Here is a 19,774-nt window from a genome sequence, read left to right as displayed (position 1 = left end):
TTCGTAGAATGTTTAGACCATGTTCTTTTCCATAGTGGTCTAACTTTTTCTTTAGAAATTAACTTATTTGGAGAAGAGTTGAGTTTACATAACTCAGATGACTTCTGAACAAGTTTGAGCTTGTTTGTTAATCGATTTTCTCTCCGTTGAAGTTTGTTCACATATCTTAGTTTATTCTTGTACTTGAAACAACTAGAGAGTTCGTGATCCTCAATAGTACAATAAGAAAATGTCAAAGTGGAGGATGGTTCAGACACCATAGCGGAGAAAGTTGCTAGACAAATTGTAGTACCTGAAACATTAGAATTAGAATTTCCAATAGACAGAGAAAAATCCATTTTATCCTCTAAAGTAGTTGAAGAAGTTTCTTCAGGAAAAATATCAAGATTGATGTGAGTATTGCTACAATTTTCAAAATCAACGTTTTCGGAAAGGAGCACAACACTTGATTTTTTATCTTCATTTGAATCATAGTGATCAGACATTTCATCAAGGGTTGCAGCAAGACCTTTGTTCCCGGTGTATTTTCTACGATTTGGACACTCATTGGCAAAATGAGCAAAACCTTTACACTTAAAACACTGAGGCATACCCTCATCATCAATATTGATTGTATCCATGTTTTTATGAGGAACACGGTCATGAGATTTAACTGATGATCTAGGCTTATCTCTGATGAACCGTTTATTTCTCTTCAAAAGAAGATCTATAAACTGTCTTGTAATTAGAGAGACTGAGTTATTAAGATCTTCATCTGACGGATCAGTCTCAATAGGATCATCCACATAATTGCCAACACATTTACTTTTGTCAAGCAATTTCGTGTTCTTTTGTGCTTTGAAAGCGATATCCTTTCCAGATTTGGATGTATGCTCATGATCAAAGATCTTTAACTTCCCAACCAGAGTATTTCTGGATAGAGTATTAAGGTTATTTCCTTCAACGATGACATGTTTCTAGAATCGTATTTTGACTGGTAACGATCTGAGAATTTTTGTCACAATGTCCTTTTCAGGAATATTCTTACCTAATGCAAAAGATGCGTTCACAATTTCAGACCTCTGTGATGAAGATTCATTTCGAGAGAGTTTGTGTTTAAGAGGATATGATTTGCAATTCAAAAAGGGCTTGCGGCGCAGCTTGTTGCGCGTTTGCCTATTACGTCGATGTAATTTCATTTGAGTAATAAAGAAGTATCAAGATACCGATAACGATAAAACAAGAAGAATATTTATGTTTTAAGAAATAAATTATATATATATATATTTATATATGAAGTGTACAGTTTTCATGAAACAGAATGAACTCAAATCTACAAAAAAACCTGATAGTTCATCCGACAAAATTAACTGCTACAAAAAATAAAAAAGGGTATTTTGGTCCATTTAATATTTTTAAATAATTATATGAACCAAACATAAAGTGTATTTTCCCGTTGGACCAAACTGTCGTGGTCTCAAATATAATTTGCACAAGGAGAATACCATATAGGACAAATAAATATTAACACATCCTGATCGTCGGATCGCTGAATTAGTATCAGCCGCTAATAGTATCCCCTTTCTAAATCCCGATAAATTGGACCAAACCATTATTATCCCCCTCCCATAGTGCTTGGAGGGATTTCTAGATGAAGAACCATTTATTTGTAAACCGACAATAACTATTCCTACCAACGGCTATAGATCAATTTCATGATTGCAATTACAGATTTACCCATCGTGTGAAATTTAGTGTTAGCGGAGAGGAAAATATCTCATTTTCAGTTTCTTTCTTCTCTCTCCAGGGTTTTCTTTCGTAGGAATTACCAATAGGTACTATTATGGTAGTCTTAGTTAATGGCAGGTCCACCCACTAAAGCCCAGTAACCAGAGGTCCATAATAAAAATAAAAAGAGGAAATTGGACCAAATTTTTTATCCCCTGGTCCGGTACACGTGCGGGATGTCATAATCCACTTTTAAAAATACCCAAACTACTCATTCCCTGATAGTACATATATATTTCTTTAAAAAAAAATCACCATTTTTTCCAAATCTGAGTTCCGTCTCCTCCTCTTTTCTACTTCTGCTCAATTTTTGCTCCTTCTTTTGGATTACGAGCTAGAGTTTTTTTGAAGATCTCTTTGAAGATTTAAAGGTATGTTATGTAATATCTCTTTTTACTGTTCTTGTTTGTTTTTTTTCAACTGAATCTGTGAAGATCGGGTCGTTTTGATTACGTTTTCACTTTATTGTTTCGTTTTTTGTTTGTTTTTTGCGTTTATTTTGGTTTTGGTTTGTTTTTTATGAATCTTGATCGTAATTATTCAATTTTTTGGTTAGATTATGATGTTTTTAACATATTTGAACTTTCGATTTGATTATCTTGTTGTTTTCGCTTATTTATCAAAATCGTGCTTGTTTGTTGTTTCAGGGGTATTATCCAACAGTACATATGTTGCATACTGATATGAATTGCTTTTGATTCTGTTTTGTTCTTAGTTTTATCACTCGTTGTTGTTTGATTCATAAGTATATATCTTCGATACTGAAATAAGACTCTCTCGATTATGTTATTTTGATAGATTCTTTATATACAATTATTTTTTAGTTCATGTCAGCAGTACATATGTGGCATACTGATACAAACTGTTTTTTTTTGGTCTAATCGTTGTGGTGTTTGATTAAGATTTTGATCTCCATGTTTGATTTCTTGATTATTTACTAGATCTAGATGAATAATCACGTTTTTGGTTCATTTCGTTATTAGATTTGATCATACTAGTTCCATTTTGTTGTTTTTAGATTTGTTTTTTTGTATGAAACAACATTACGTATATCTTGTATTGACAGAAACCTAGCTTATTTTGAATGAAGAAGAACAAGATGGTGCATCGTTATGATTTACGAGGAGAATATTTGTTTTCTGTTTCCAGGTATGCTTTCTAATCATCTTGTTTGATTATTTTGTTCGGTTTTTATTCTTTTGATTTGTTTTTTTGATTGTATTCTGATAATCAAATCGATTTGATTGACGCTTTTATGGTTTTTAGGTTTGTTACAGTTGTTTTTCGTGTATGAATTGACAGTACATATATGGCGTACTGATACAAAACTCTTCTAATTTTGTTTTATTTGAAGTTTTTCCAATTTTTTTGGTTCGATCCATGAGTATGTATGTATAACACTGATAAGAAGTGCTATTTGCTGTGTTTTTGCTCCTTTTTTAGTCTTACCCTTCAGTATTTATGTGAAATACTGTAATATGTCTTTCGATTCTCTTATTTTTCATAGATCTGTCACCTGTTGTTGTCATACTGTTGATTTGTAGTTCATGAATCTTCAGTACATATATCGCATACTGATAGGAAGTGCTCCTTGTTATGTTTGATTCAGTACATATATGAAATACTGAAATAAATGCTCTTTGCTACGTTTGATTCAATACTGGAATTGGATATGGAGGTGATATGGAGCTGCAGTTCAGAACTTATTGCAAGAAATGACAGATTTTGAATGATAGGAACAGGAGTTGTTGTTGGTTCAGATTTGCAAGCTTGTGAAATTGGTGGTGATCTTGATGAAGTTACAAATTGGTTGTGATGTGTGTTTGATAGAAGGTGTGCTGCAAATGGATTTGGAGGAACATAGAAGGTTGGGTTGCTGATGTAAACTGAAGATACAGATGAGATAGAGGAGGAATTGTAGGTGGTGATTACTGTGAACAAAATCAGTGGTTGAGATGTTCGTCTCAATGGGTTTATGAAGATGGTAGTGCTGTTTAAACAGGGAAGAAGAACAAGTCTGTGTTGCAGCTGAATTGAAATGACAATGGTGTTGATGTAGCTGTTGCAGTTGTGGTTTAAGCTAAGAAGATTGTGATGCAGCAAGATAGAAGATTACTGAGAAGATGGAGCTGAAGGCAGTGGTGAATGGTTGACTGCAGAGGTGCTGGTGCTGCAATAAAGTAAAGTGATTTGAGGAGTACTCAGATTCCTAAGTAGTGTAGCAAATATGTACTCAAATTTGTAAACAGTGTAGCAGTTATGTACTCAAATCTATTTTATATGTTTTAATTAAATTTGGACCTCCAGATAAATAAAATCCCGATTTGGTAAAAGTATGTTATTTCACACGTACTTAAACAGTGGGATATATTAGTTATTTCCATGTTTTCAAATAACTTTAGACCTTAGAATAAGAGTAAAATCTAGTTGGACCCTGCTATAAATAACCTTATGGGCTCAGGACCAAACAAGAAATTTTCCTTTTCTTTCTCTTCCTGGGTTTCAGAAAAGGGGGAGAAAGCTAGGGCTTGTTGAATAGACAGTGAAATCCCCAGGAGATCGTAGTGCCAAATTCTTCTGTTTCTTGTACCACCCTAGTAGATCTCGTCACATTATTTGAGTATGCTGAGGTAAGTAGAAATTTCTTGTTTGGTTAAATATCTGTGTTAAACCATGGTCTAACTTGTTCTACACCTAATTTGTGTTGTTTCTTCTTTCTCAGTTTACATCAGAAACCAGATGAATCATCATCACCTGGACGAGAACCATACAGAAGAAGTCACCTAATACACGTACATGTGGGTTCATCAGCAATTGGGGATGCGTGGATTGAACTGCTCGACGGAAGATTAAGCCTCCTACTGGAGAATAACAGCGAAGTGAAGTTTACATCCTTCTCGGAAAGTAGCGAACGAACCCCTCCTTTGGCGGTACTTTCTACCATCTCTACGCGTGGTATTAGTTTCACTTTGACTCCGGTGTCTAACACTGAGGAATGGCGTTCCTTGCACGATACTTGTCTCAATCGCAGAAAGGTATTAACTCTTTTCTGAACTGCTTAAACGTTTTTATAGAAATATTATTACTCATTTTTACATAATTATTAATCAAGTTTGGAAAACTGTAACTAGTATTACACTTTGTTCTACAGACTATACGTCTGATACATGGGGAGCGTGAAATTCATGTGGTGGCTGTCAAACCAAGTATAGATTCATCTAGCTTTGGTTTCTGGGCATTTTTTTCCTCCCCAAGGACTTTATGATTCTTCTGAGCTGATGTTAAACCAACAATATCTTCAGATTGTACTTGATTTAGATGGAACACTATTAGCTGCCTATTCTCCCCCAATTTATGATAGTCATATAAAGAATTTAAAGCACAAATTGGTAAATCAGGGAGTCCAGCATCAGCTTGCACAGAGGATAAAGCAATATGAGGATGACTTTACTATCTTGAAACAGTATATGGAAAGTGACAAGGTTGAGATAGGTGGGGCAGTGTATGAAGCCCGAAGCGAAACAATGCCAGCTTTGCCTGGTAGATCACAAGTTCTTCGCTCGGTTATCAGGTTACATGATCAAGGGATCATCTTATAACTCGGATTCATCCATTGGTATGTAGCTTTTCAGAATTCGTTAACATCAAAGCATTTGCTGAATTAAATACTATGCTGTTTATTTTTGCTGTTGCTGGACATTGTTTAATTGCATCTTGTAGGAACCCGACTTAAGTGTCTACTCAAGTGTACTCGTAAAGGTGAGGCCGTCCTGGCAAAAGCTGAAAACAATATTGTCAGGCATGGGTGAAGGTGGGTTCAAACGATTTGAGGTTTTTGTATGTACTGGAGGTGAGTGTGACTATGGGCTGGAAATGTGGCGCCTCCTTGATCCTGGTTTTAATCTAATCACATCAAATGAACTATTGGATCGCGTTGCATGCATTCCCACCACGGGTGAGTACTTTTCTGCTGTCTATTGCTTGATGCCCTTTTTATGTGATCTGAACTTTTCTACATAACATTGTATAGTAGTATTGTTACGTAGTTTGAATTAGTTATCCTGTATGTTCAATCTATGTAGTATGGTGATTGAACTGTGAGGGCCAGCTAACCACCGCTAAGAAAACTACCTTACAATTTTCTCACCATGCTAAGTGCTTTGGCCTTTCTAGTCGACTACTTAGCTAGAACACTACTGGGTGCTCCTAGTATGTCTGTTTAATTCCTTGTTAGGGTTTGGATGTAGATCTTGAGAGTTACGTTTTTGCTTTAAGGTCATTTTACTAATGTTACTCTCTTTGTATCGTTCTGTGATTTTTGATTAACAGAGGACAAATCGCTGTCAAATGTTCTCCGGATGAGCAAGCGTAATAATAAGATTGCCTTGGTCATAGATGATCATCCCGAACGCTGGGGGGCGATTGATAAACAGAAGGTGTATGCTGTTTCTACATATGCTCCATACAATGGTTCGGAAGCTTAGGTATTTTGAGTATGCCATGTGCTTAAAACGTTATCTACTAAGAATGCTGTCTGCTCACTGTGACTTTTTGTTTTATAGCCGGTTCTCGAGAAAGCAGGAGCCTTTGCACTCCAAGTTAGAAGGAATTTTTTGAGTAAGATTTGTTCATAATAGTTTGTTTTACTTCTGGATCCACTTGTTTGTTACTTAAGCATGATAGAATCTATAACATTTTATGGCAGTCGTTTTCTCATTCATAAGAAACTGTTTGGTGATACTACGCGTGAAAACCAAATTCACATGGAAAAAAGCCTTCCATCTCCTCCCGACTTGGGTAGCCATGTCACTATGGTAAGTGTGTAAATGTAAGAACTATCTGGATACATGTAACTTTACCTCATGTAACTTCACCTTATGCGATATCAAGCTATATTCATACCTGAAGGTTTCAGTTGGCGGACTTGGTCCAAATAGATAAAAGCTTTCAAACAGCTTACCGTTTTTTTCTTTTCTTTTTTTCTTTTCTTTTTTTTGTTGTTGCAGATAACAGAGTCTAACAAAGCGTCTTTAAAGAGAAAGAGTGCTTGTGGACTGGGGCAGATGGTGAGGAGCATTGGTAATTCTTGTATGAATAACAATGATGTGCAGGGGATGTCCGCCGCTCACACTGCTAGCAGTAACAAAAACTTGGTATGTGGTGAAGTGTGTAAGCTTCATTTTTCTCACCTCTCTTTCTTGTTCATAAGTATCTTTTCTTGTTCATAAGTATTGTAGGGGAAATGTCCTGCATTGACATTCACTAGGGTCTCCATAAGCTACAAGGAACATTTGTTAAGTGGAGTATATGCATTCACTTCTCTGTAAAAGCACCTGTTTTTTAAGCCTTTATTCTTAACTTCCTGTTTGCCGCACATGCTATATAGGATAAGGATAACCTGCAATCAATTTCTGACAGGCTCCTATCTTGGGATCATCCGGTATGTCTTTGTAATATTTTCTGTCTGTCTTGGTGTTGATAGTCCTTTTCTTTCTTTATTTACATGAATCATATTAACTCTCTTCGTTTTTGTTAATCAAAATGTCCATGTCGTGTAGGGAAACTCTCCCGCGTCATTGCTTGACCGCACTCTAACAGACATGTTCGATGCAGCGGTATGTTTTGTGCATTATGTAAAATTTTATGTCTAATGTCTAGTTATAATAGCTCTTTAACCTTTCCCCCTATGGTTTATCTATTTATAGACATCAGGCAATCTGCAGCTGTCGGATTTGACAATTGACGGGGCTAGCTTAAATCATCCAGCAACTCCGAGGCCCAAGCCAAGTTCTTCAAGTACCTTGAGGCAGCCTCAGGTTCGCCGACTGTGTTCAATGCTGATGTGAATGTCTTATAGCCAATGTCTTTCACAACTTCTTTATGGCATTTGGTCTACATTGTGAGCTTACATGATATGGGAATTTCAACTTTAAGTTTTTATACTAATATGCTTCTGGCCTTGTAAAAATGGAGATTGTTTACGTTTTTTGTGAAACTCTCCATCTGATAAGGGTAACTGTCTAACTGATATAATCATCTTTTCTATTTATAGACATCAAACAGTGTGCAGACGTCGGGTTTGACTATTGGTGAGGATAGCTTAAATCATCCAGCAACTCCAAGGCCCGTGCCAAATTCGAACACTGCAAGTGCCTTAGAGCAGCCTAAGGTTTGTCGACTGTGTTCAAAGCTACTCGTTGAAAGCTGATGTGTATGTTTTGTAGCCAGTTTAAGATATCACCAATGTCTTTCACAACTTCTTTAGGGCATTCGGTTTACAATATGAGTTTTACATGAATATGTGAATTTCAACTTAAGTTTTTAATCTAATATGCTTCTGTTGCTGACGAATATCTCCGTGATAATCCTTTGGTAGGCTCACAAGAAGTCGCCTTAAGTGTGTAACAATGGAGATTGTTTACGTTTTTGGTCAAACTCTCCATCTGGGGTGGGAAACTGTCCAACTGATATAATCATCTTTTCTATTTATAGACATCAAACAGTGTGCAGCCGTCGGGTTTGACTATTGGTGAGGATAGCTTAAATCATCCAGCAACTCCAAGGCCCGTGCCAAATTCGAACACTGTAAGTGCCTTACAGCAGCCTAAGGTTTGTCGACTGTGTTCAAAGCTACTCGTTGAAAGCTGATGTGTATGTTTTGTAGCCATCACCAATGTCTTTCACAACTTCTTTAGGGCATTCGGTCTGCAATATGAGTCTTACATGAATATGTGAATTTCAACTTAAGTTTTTATACTAATATGCTTCTGTTTCTGTTGCTGACGAATATCTCCGTGATAATCCTTTGGTAGGATCACAAGAAGTGGCCTTAAGTGTGTAACAATGGAAATTGTTCACGTTTTTGGTCAAACTCTCCATCTGGGGTGGGAAACTATCTAACTGATATAATCATCTTTTTTTTTCTTAGGATTCAGGTGTCTCCTCGGCCATCGAGAGTTTCTATGAAAGAGCAAACCAAAAATTCGAAGCTGGTAGTTGCTTCATAACATTAAAAACAGATAGGGTGGTATTTGGTAGGCTTCAAGATGTTCAGCTTGATGTGAATGATGTCAATAGTGTGTGTTCATCGCAAGATGTATCTGTGAACTGTGTCATGGTGTACATCAGGTTGGAGTCCTCGTCTTAAATGCTCTTAATATGTTATTAATGCTCTTATGTCGTAACACCTGCTGGTTTTCAATCTTTCCAGGTACCTCTACAATAAATTGGTGGCAGAGAAGTTAGATCATAGATTCGTATTTGTGAAACCTGCATTGATAAGGTCCGCAGAAGAGGCCAAGTATTTACTAACTTCCAGATCAAAGAATTTAAACTGTGAATTGGTCTTCGTACCTCTATATGTAGAGTAAGTTTTGAAATCTTCAGCTATTTGCATGTATTGAATGTGATGTTACATACAAATTACTTATCAGCTGCTTATAATCATTGAAGGAAAAGATGGTTTCTTGTCGTTGTAAATCTGGAGACAATGACATGCTACTGGCTGGACTCATCTGAAAGCCCAGGACATTCTGACGTCAGAGATTCTATCTCCATGCCAGGTTTTACCATTGTATGTTTAGTAGTGTTTGCTTACTAATTACATTTTGGTATTTCACTCTTTTCATCCTAAAGTGGTCTGAAAGGCTTGCCAGAGAAAGATGGAGAGAAGAGGCCATCACATAGATGGAGTATATCAAGGTAATTGAGTTAACATGTTATTTAAATCATCAGTGTTGATGCTTATTCTGAAATTCACCTTACGTGACATTGATTCATTCCCCTACAATTTCTACAGTGTCCTACACATGAAAGCAGTCAATCCGGGTTTAACATAATGAAGTTTATGAGAGAAATAATCAAGAATCCAAATATGTTGACAAGGGATGATGAGGTGAGAACCTTCAGCTTCAACCTGCAATTTGCATTCAGTTTTTTAGTCATCGTGTTGGTATTATTAATCAGACATTTTAACATCTTGCAGCCTTTCCCCCAATCCACGTATGAGCAGGATGAAATCGATGAAGTGAGACTTGAGTGGGTGCAGACAGTAAATGAAGCCTTACCCTAAATCTGCATGTGCATATGAGCATCCATGAAGTTAGATTTAGTTGCATGATGTTATTAGGGTTATTTTTTTTTGGGTACAGTTAGATTGTTATAGGTGTCCTCTTGGCTTACTGAACAGGATAAACATTATACAGATAGATAGTGTTGACTAAAGATTGCCATTTGGGCAGTTTGAGAAGTTCCCTCGTAACCGATTATACTGAGAGATAGTGTTGACTAAAAATTGCCATGTGGGCAGTTCAAATAGAAAGAAGTTTCCTCGTAAATGGCTTATTTTGGTTGTGTGGACTGTAAATTAACACAGCGGGTCCTTTTGCTAATGAGTAATAAGAATTCCCTCTTTTTTTCTTCTTTTCCTAGGATGATTTTACATAACTATGTATTTTTGTCTCTTACCTTGTGCTCTTGCTATAGAACATACTGTCATTTTGGTGACGGAAATTTGCCCTTTCTCATTGCACTTCTTTGGCTGTAAAACATGTGTTCGCCTTTGGCTTGCTTAGCTGCAAATTTGATGCACCAGCCACCGAGACCTTCCTCTGGAATAGTACTGCTTTAACTGCTGTATCCATAGGTAAGTGACTGGGACATCCACAATGCTGCCTTGTCAGCTGGGATACTTGCCACAAAACTGCAAGTGTGCTGCTTCCATGTAAGCAACATCTCGATGTCAGTTTGTCATTTATGTCAGTTTCATTGTTAATCTCAGTCGTCTTGGTTTCCATTGTTAATCTCCAATTCTCCATCATCCATGGAACGAATAGGTACCACATCTAACAACTGTACCACCACTATAGGTACCACATCTAACAACTGTACCACCACTTTATATAATTACTGACGGAGACAACTTTCCTTTGGTGGGTTCTCCTTCAAAATTTTCCTTTGAAAGAAGAATATCAACGTTGGATACCTTGTTGCAGCTGTGTTGTTATAGCATTTCTAGCCTAAGGTCTGTTGTGGAGTCTGAATGTTGTTATTATAGCATTTCTAGCGAGCCAAATATTCCAAATAGTGTGACAACAATTCATGAAATCCTATTTTCTGTCCGCGTTCATAATAAATTCATTAAAGTTTTGTGGAGCTTTAAAAGAGTGGACGTTGTGGCGGTTCTTCTCGGTCGATGTTGTTGTTGGGGTAGCGCATTTTGAGGTTGGCTAGCTTGTGGTAGGCAAATACCATTTGGAACTGGATGTGGAGGCAGATTTAGTCCGTTGTAAGGGTCATTTGAGGCATTCATTACCCATGTTTAGGTGGTCACATAAATGGTTCCAAACCTGTTTTTCCTAATCACATTCAAACATGCAATATTGGGTCGATTCCTGGTGTTGGTTACATATCGGGCACATATCCGCATTGTAGATGTTGTGGTTATGTAGAGCACTGAAGGTGGGTAATTCTTCGTGGTTTACTTTCTACAAGAAAAATCTGATTTTTTTGGGGGTGGGGGGGCATTTGGCTTGCCTGATTTTTTTTAAATTTCTGGACATTTGAGTTATGAGGGTTGGGCTGTTGATTGTTGGTGTTTGGGTTGTCTAATTGTTTTGATAACACCTCATATCCAATCTTAAATGTGTACTGTTCATTCTTCAAATGTGGCCAAATTTGTTTATCCGGTACTGGTGGATTTGGGATGTGCATGCATCTGACTGAGTTGGCAATCGTCTACGTGAAAATCTGGTATAAGAGATACACGTTCTAATTAAAAACACGGGGTTCGAATAATGTACTGACTAAGGTATCCCACACGTTTGCCGGCGTGTCCACATTTGATTGCATGGGAATCCAATTTTCCTTGATTGTTGTTGAGTTATCATCTCCCAGTTGAATGGCTGTGTTCTCCTGCACAAAAGAAGCCACTTTATGGATGTTTTTCCAAGAGGAACTAGATGATACCGGTGGCTTAGTGGCATCTCTTAGAATTGGTTGTTGTTGCAAGTACTTGTCTCGAAACATGTTGTTGCAGATTGTGTTTGGTTCAGCATGGATCTGCCACACCCTTTTACGGTTTCACCTAAAAAAGCAAAATTATGTTTCCTCATATTCCTTATTCCTAAGCCACCTTTGTTGATTGGGAGGTTGAGCTTGTCTTTCCGTATGACATGTAGTTTTCTTGAGTTCTTGTCGTGACCCCAAAAAAATTCCTGGAAATCTTGTCCATTTTGTGATGCACATGTACTGGTAAAAGCTGAATTTGCATCACGTGGTTTGCAGTTAGAATAAGGGAGGCATTGATGAGCGTCAATCTACCAGATTGATTATCCATCCTTTGGCCTTTCTTTCCATTCTCTGTAAGAGCTGAGCAAAGATTGGTGAAGAATTCCTTCATTGTTTAAAAAGTACTCCCAGGTACTTAGGTGGGTTAGGAGTAGTTGGGATATTGAAAGTGGTTTTTATCCAATCTAAGGTGCTCAGCTTTAAATTGGGGTGGTGAATCAAAACTGATTTTTCTGTGTTGATCATCTGACCCGCCAAGGTGGAGTAGGAATGTAGAATTTTGTTGAGGTGATCACAAGAAGATTGATCTGCGAAGCATGTAATGAGTAGGTCGTCTGCATACATTGGATGGAGAATATGTTGGTTTTTAGATGAGATTCATAGGACTTTTAGCTTTCCCCGGTTCTCCATTCTTGCAATATTAGTTGAGAGGATCTCTACACAAAGAATGAAGATGTAAGGAGAAATGAGATCTCCCTGTCTGAGTCCCCTATTTGGTTGAATGTTTCCTTGGAGAGTGTCATTTACGTTCACTGAGTACGTAATTGTAGTGATGCATACCATTACATACTCTATGAATTTTCCTGGGAAACCTAGAGCTGTGAATGCTTGTTTTACAAAACCCCAATCAAGACTATCATATACTTTTTTGATGTCCAACTTCAGAGCTATTTTTGGGTTTTTTGAAGGTGTAGAGTGTCTGATGTGGTGGAAGATTTATGTTGCAATGGAAATGTTTTCATGTATAGATCTGTTTGGTACAAATTCACTCTGATAAAGGCTAATCATGAATTGGAGTAGTGGTCGTAATCTGTCCACCAGTAGCTTGGATATGACTTTGCAGACCATATTACAAAGTCCAGTTGGTTAGAACTCATTTGGTTTTGAAGGGGCCTCAGTCTTTGGAATGAAAGTGATGGTTGTATGATGGAAAGGTGCCGGCAATTCAATATTTTCAAAGAAACTGTGAACCATATCTAAAATCTGTGGCTGGTTAAGTCCCAACAGACCTTGAAAAACTTACTTCTGAATCCGTCTGGTCCCGGAGCTTTCTCTGAGTCAATGCTTATCAAAGCTTTGTGAATTTTCTCATTTGCAGGTGGTCTCATTAGGTTTGTGTATTGATTAGATGAAATTCTTAGGAGAGAATTTGGTGAAAAGATCCAAGTCTATTGTGGTTAGTGCTGTAGTCTATTGTTATTCAAAATGGTTCACCATCATTGCTGCAATTTTCTTTTGATTGTATACCCATCAATTTTTTTCATCCTGGAGTTGGATGATATGGTTTATTCTTCGATTAATTGTTGCCTTGGTGTGGAAAAATTTCGTGTTACGATCACCGTTGTTCAACCATTCTATCCTCGAACTTTTTTTACAGTAGGCGTCATGGCAATGTTGAAGCATCAGCTGGGAATTGCGGGTATCTATTTCATGTTATAGCCAGAACAAGAGTTCAGATCCATTGGTATTTGCACACTTGGATTGTGCAAGTTAAATATGGAATTCACTTCCTTTATTAGTTGTGGTAAATGACCAAAGGTTTGTTTTTCTCACAGCTGCAGAGCATGTGTTGTTCCTTTCATTTTGAGATGCAAATTCCTTGGTGTATCTGCCGCCTCATGTTGATGCCAAGCATTAATAACTACATCTTTCATTTCAGGGTGTAGGAACCATAAATGTTCGATGTGGAATTTTTTTGAAGTTCTTATGGAAATTTCTTTCTCGTGCAGTAGTAGTGGTGCATGGACAGAGCCAATTCTTGGTAGATGCCTCAATAGTGCTTGTAGGGCCGAACATGGTTTCGGTTTTCCGCTGGAACCGGACCAAACCAGACCAATTAGGAAGAAACCAAACCGAACCATTTACTAATGGATTGGTTACGGTGTAGAAAGTGGAAAACCGATAGTGATGGTTTTGGTTTGGTTTGACCTCTAAAACCGAACCAATAACCATTAGAAAACCGATTAATTTTTAAACTTAGTTTCTACCGTTAATTTACAAGTATTAGATTCTACCCATTGATTTAGAGGATAAATAGAAACCCTAAATCTAATATTTCATTATGATACTCTCCCTCTTTCTCTTTCTCATTCTCTCAGTCGCCTCCCTTCTCCACCCCCAACTACAGCCGTTGCTACTCAACTTTTTTCTTCCCGTCTTCCTTCTTTTTTATTTGTCAATAACTAAATTAAGATATATTATATATCTTCTATTGATCTCTAGAATTAGAGTAAGCTTTAACTATTCTTGATATTTTTTGTATTTTTTTTGTCTGTAAATTTGTGTAAACCAATACTATCGGCAACTACGATTTTTTTATCTGTAAATTTGTGTTTTTTTTTTTTGGTTTGACATAATTATTGGTTAACCAAAAACCACTGGGACAAACCGAAACCAACTGGAACCATTTGGAAACCGAACCAATGGTTAATGGATTCGTTTGGTTTAGATTTGGCTAGAAACCGAACCAAAACCGACCATGAACAGCCCTAAGTGCTTGGGGGTGATTATTCAACCAATCCTGGGTCGCAAGTCCCCTATCCAATCTCTCCAGGGTGAAATTGGTATCAACTTGTCGATTTGTCCAGGTATACTGGTCACCTTCAAAACCCAAATCAATCAGAGCATTTGAGTTGATGAAGTCATTGAAGTGTTTTACCTGGTTATTTATCACTGGCCTTCCACTTTTTTTTTATATTGAGCAATCACTTCATTGAAGTCTCCCATAAGCATCCAAGGTAAATTTGGAGTTGGAACCGTGTTGTTGAAATTTTTCCATAAGTCTTTCCTTGCAGCTGGTTGTGGAGGGCCATGCACTCCAGTAAAGTAATGGTTGAGTATCTTGAGTTTGAGCAGGACATATATACATATGTAATAAACTTTGATTTGCTACTAGAACAGAGACATTCAGGTGGGATATCCGCATGATGCAGATGCCACCTTTATGCCCAATACAATGAACTGAAAAAGAACTGTGAAAACCTAAACTAGTTTGCAAAAAAGACATGTTGGAAACATTTGCCAAAGTTTTCAAATAAAAACAACAATTCAGGTTGAAATTTGCGTGTGTACTCACACAGTTTTGAAACTGTCAGAGGGTTGTGGACACCCTAACAGTTCCATGCTAAGAAATTCATTTCTGCTGCGAGTGTTTCTTTGAGCCAACATCTTGCAAAATGCTTGGAAATTCTGATGTAACAATCTCTTCGGAGAAGGAAAGTTTCCCAGCATGTGTAGTAGCTTTGGTGGTGGTGTCTTTCTTTGGTAGAGAAATTGTTGTGTGGTTGCTTGGCTTTTCTGGTTGCTTGGATTTTCTGGTTGCTTAGCTAGAGTAGTTGTCTGTTGAGATGTGCTAAGTCCCCTGATGTTTCTCGGTTTTCTCGCTCTTGGTGTTGGTATTTCAAAGGTGGGTACCAATCTCTTTGCAGAGTGTTGTTCCAATTGGGCTATGGAGACATATCTCCTCAACTTAGCCAGCCGTGGCTATGCAGCATAGTCCGGAGTGTTTGGCAGTTGGAGGTGTACGAGTAGCTTGGTGGGAGGTTTGTTAGTCCTTCTTTTGTATTCCCTTAGAGATTTCATCACATGATTGTGTTCCTCAGGTCTTGCATTTGTAGTTGTAGATGGGGAAAAACGAGACGCCGTTTTTTTGGGAAAGTGAAGAGTCGAGCATGCTGTCGAGACTCCTCAGCCAGGCAAAATGTTAACGCTCACACAGATGCACCGCTGCAAAGGGGGTGCTTAGATTTGGGAAATCAATATGTATGACTCCGGCCTAAACCAAGACAATGGCCGTTCCAGAGTCGATTCGGTCGCAAAGAGGGAGATGGGTTGATCTGTAGGAGGGAAGCTGAGAGTTGTGTGGGATCAGTGATGATCAAGGATTGTGGGTGTGTTGAAGGTTTCTGCAGTGTTGCTGAACTGCTGAAGTTGAGTTCTGTGTATAAGTTTATATCGAGTTGTTGACGGATAACGATGATAATCGATTATTGATTATATTCTATCCTTATGTTGTCCTCGATTTATACTTATTTATATTGCAAGAATGATGTACGACTGATCCCTGTAAGTGTGACGGTTTCTTGAGTGAAAGAGTGGGAAAGTGGGAAATTGTGGTAAAGTCAGTTCCACGTCGTGTGGAAACTTGACTGATCGTGCACCCACTACTTTGATAACTCCTTCAACCGTTTACACGACTTACGCACATTTCTCATTGTGGATGAATCCACGTGTCGTAGACCGCCAGACCAAAACCCTAAGTGATATCCCCCATTTTTGACGTGATTGATATTTCACGAATCGTGGAGTTTGCAAGGCAGACGTGTATTAGTTGGTCAGTTGTTGACTGATTTAGACTGTGAGTCTAGTTTTGTTGAATCGAGCCTAAGTAGGAATGCTCAGCGATTCATGGATTGAACATGTAGTTCTCTGAGATGTCAATGAATTACTGACTAGAGAGACTGAGCAAGTATAGCTCAACTCAACGAATTACCGAATATTGAGAGTTTGTCGAGCAACTGAGCAAATATTTCTCAATTCGACGAATTTCCGAATATCGAGAGTTTGTCGAGTAACTGAGCAAGTATTGCTCAATTCGACGAATTCGATAATTTTGGTGTGCAACTGAGCAAGTGTTGCTCAATTCAACAAAAATACTGAATATTGGTAATTTGACGTGCAATTGAGCAGGTGTTGCTCAATTCGAAAAACTACTGATGAATTACCGAATATTGATGGTTGGATCAATATTCGAGTAACTGAGCAAGTATTGCTCAATTCAAAGAATTATTTACTAGTGTCGTGACCCAATAAAATATTAATCAAAAATATTGGTGAATTACCGAATATTATTAATTTGTATGTTGATTGCTGAATCAACATAATTTTGTGTTTGAACTTGCTCAGAATGGTGATTTGTGGAGCGTTTGTTCGAAACCCTAATTTTTGATCAATCCTTCAACAATTGGTGAATAGCTGAAAATTGGTCATGAGTGAAGAGGGACCGACCACATGGGATGATGAGCGTCCATGTGATGCCCAGTGCTCGAGTGAGCACGCACCAGGGTTCTCAGTTTGAGAGTTGGTGAAAGAACGATGATTAAATGCAGGTTTCATCATTTATTAAAATATTGTTGGATTCAGCATTAGGTTACAAACCTAGGTATGAGAGATGAGGACCGACCAAGAGAGCATGGGACCGACTCTTGGTAGTCACGAGACCAGTTGTTGGTCATTTGAAGGATTCTCCAGTTGGTTGGAGAGAGTTCGGGGCTAGTATGAGCAATTGAGCAAATTAGGTCAGAATTATGAAAACGTGTGGGACCGGCTTTGTGAAAGCCATAGGAATGACTCTGGTCGGTCATGGAGGCATGCACGTGTTTCCGTGGTGTCCGTGTTTCCATACTGAGAGTTTCAGTATTTTCTGATGCGCGTTCGAGCAACATAGTTTCAGAATTTTCAGAAGAGTTTCATCTTGACTGAGAATTCTCGATTTTTGTTGGAATGAGCATGTATGCTCAATTCATCAATATTTTGAAAATACTAAAATAAAAGTGTTTTAATATTTAAAATTTTCATGAGAGGCTAGCCAGTCGTGCGACTATGTTGGCTTTTGGTTTTTCGTGATTTGAGCAATATTTGAGAAAATATTGAGAAATCATGAATTTTTCTCAAACCCAGGAGTTTCATGAATTGAGAAAAATAATAATTATGTAAGATTAGGGATTGCAAGGTGTGGGACCGACCATGGCTAGGGCATGGCCGGCCGGCTAGGTTACCCGGTCCCGCACACCTTTCCCTATTTTATTATTTTTCATGAATCCTTGAAGTTATGGAGAATCCACGAGTTTTTGTTGAAACAGAGGAGTTTCATGAGATTAAGGAATAATAATTATAAAAAGCTAAGGATTGTGAGGTGTGGGACCGGCCACAGATTAGGCATGGCCGGCCGGATAGGTTTCCCGGTCCAGCATACCTTTCCTTATTTTATAATATTATTTCGTGAATCCACCAAGTTATGGAGAATTCACGAGTTTTGCAAAAACAAGGAAATTTGCTAAAACCAAGGAGTTTTCGTGAGTTCACGAAATAACAAAAAATAAGAAAAATAGTGGGAGAGGCACGGACCGACCATGGCTAGGGCAGGCCGGCCGGTGGGCCCGGCCTTGGGAGCTTCTTATTATTTTATTAATATGTATTGTTTTCTCCTGTTTTGCGAAGGATTCCTCATTATTTCATATTTTGGACACTCGTTCGTGCATCCGGGTACTCAGTCGTGTATCATTATCGAGTACACTCGCACCATTTTTGTGGGGCTTACTCAGTGATGGTCCAGATGCCCGGTTGTTGGGTATTTATTACTGATTTATGAAATTCAGCGGAGAATAATTCATGAAACCGAGTAATAAGATGAGTAGTTATTTATTATCAATCCATAAAATCAGCAGCGGATTGGACTATGGATTCAGAATAATAAAATGATAATTTCATCACCATCTCATGGAATCGCAGATTTGACCATAAAATCGGAGTAATGAAATGAGCGGTGATATTACCATTCCATGGGACAATGGTGATTCGACCATGAAATTGGAGTAATATCTATTACTATTTCATGAGATCAGCCGTGGAATCAATCATGAAATCGGAGTAATAAAATAAGTGGTGATATTACCATTTCATGAGATCAGTCGTGGATTCGACCATGAAATCGGAGTAACATCTATTACCATTTCATGAGATCAGGCGTGGATTCGATCATAAAATCGGAGTAATACATTTATCTATTACCATTTCGATCATGAAATAGGAGTAATGAGATAAGATAGATTATCTTCTAGGAATTCAGTGGTGAATATGACCTAGAATTTAATCTCTTGCATATAGTCAGTAAATCAGCGAGTGTTGCTAATGTCCCGAAGACGTTTTGCCCTCTCAACATTTCATGTATGAAGGACCGTCTGAGTCTATACACGGGTCTCTCTACATAGTCAGGAACAGTGAGTATCACCGTCCTGAAGACGTTATTGCTCTCAATCTTATGGAAAACCGCCCAATTGTTCTTCTATGTAGAGGTGAATTCCTCTATGTAGTCAGGGAACAGTGAATTTCACCGGCATCCTGAAGGCGTTAAGCTCTCAATCTTACGGAGAACCGCCCAATTACGTTATTCTACATAGAGGCTATGATGAAATTCCCGGTGTCGGACGCTCCGGAGAGGCCTTTCGAGCGACATATGCATCATACTTCGTAAAACACGAATCGTCACATGGATCCCTGAAGCCGTGTCAGAAACATGCAGTATCATGATTTTTCGGTTTTGACCTTTGTTGAAAATCCACCATCTACATTAAGTCCCCTGCTTAGTGAGGAACAGTCATGTTCCGCAATAAGCATTAAATGGTGATTTTCAGTCGACGAGATCAGTGGTTGAACTCAGACTACAAAGGTAGTTTCAGAATCCTCGATTTACCCCAATGATGTCATGTACGAGCAAATGCATAGATGAGAACCCTGATAGTAAGATAGATTGTCATCCCGTGAGTATGGAGAGATGAGTCACTGCTGTTTTGGTCGGTTGAAAGTCCAGTTTTGGTCAGTTCAGCGTTTACAGGCTCGGCCCAAAAAAGGAAATCATTGTTTTAGGAACAGACGTTCGTTCGTTAGTTTAAGAAACAAACAAAATAGACCTGAGTCTAATGACATAAAAATTTGTTTATGA

General features: G+C 38.1%; 1 protein-coding gene across 3 annotated transcripts; it reads left to right on the top strand.

Moving 5' to 3' along the window:
• Nucleotides 1-4,254: 4,254 nt before the first annotated feature.
• On the top strand, nucleotides 4,255-10,185 carry LOC113298863. Of its 3 annotated transcripts, none has more exons than XM_026547725.1 (19): nucleotides 4,255-4,397; nucleotides 4,490-4,802; nucleotides 5,166-5,383; nucleotides 5,488-5,722; nucleotides 6,097-6,251; nucleotides 6,330-6,384; nucleotides 6,473-6,581; nucleotides 6,774-6,920; nucleotides 7,154-7,207; nucleotides 7,326-7,382; nucleotides 7,473-7,583; nucleotides 7,820-7,936; nucleotides 8,260-8,352; nucleotides 8,696-8,895; nucleotides 8,978-9,133; nucleotides 9,220-9,329; nucleotides 9,423-9,468; nucleotides 9,566-9,661; nucleotides 9,752-10,185. In XM_026547725.1, exons 7-18 carry the CDS (start codon nucleotides 6,531-6,533, stop codon nucleotides 9,603-9,605), a joined length of 1,182 nt encoding a protein of 393 aa, XP_026403510.1. In that variant the 5' UTR covers nucleotides 4,255-4,397; nucleotides 4,490-4,802; nucleotides 5,166-5,383; nucleotides 5,488-5,722; nucleotides 6,097-6,251; nucleotides 6,330-6,384; nucleotides 6,473-6,530; the 3' UTR covers nucleotides 9,606-9,661; nucleotides 9,752-10,185. The 3 variants fall into 3 exon arrangements, with proteins under 3 accessions (XP_026403510.1, XP_026403509.1, XP_026403511.1); XM_026547724.1 differs by having other exon boundaries at nucleotides 4,919-5,383; XM_026547726.1 differs by having other exon boundaries at nucleotides 4,919-5,383; nucleotides 9,220-9,340.
• Nucleotides 10,186-19,774: the final 9,589 nt, after the last annotated feature.

The sequence above is a fragment of the Papaver somniferum genome, chromosome 7 (assembly GCF_003573695.1).
Source record: "Papaver somniferum cultivar HN1 chromosome 7, ASM357369v1, whole genome shotgun sequence".
Classification (NCBI taxonomy): Eukaryota; Viridiplantae; Streptophyta; class Magnoliopsida; order Ranunculales; family Papaveraceae; genus Papaver; species Papaver somniferum.
Note: the sequence above shows the minus strand (reverse complement) of the source record. Positions and strands in the feature narration are given on the sequence as shown.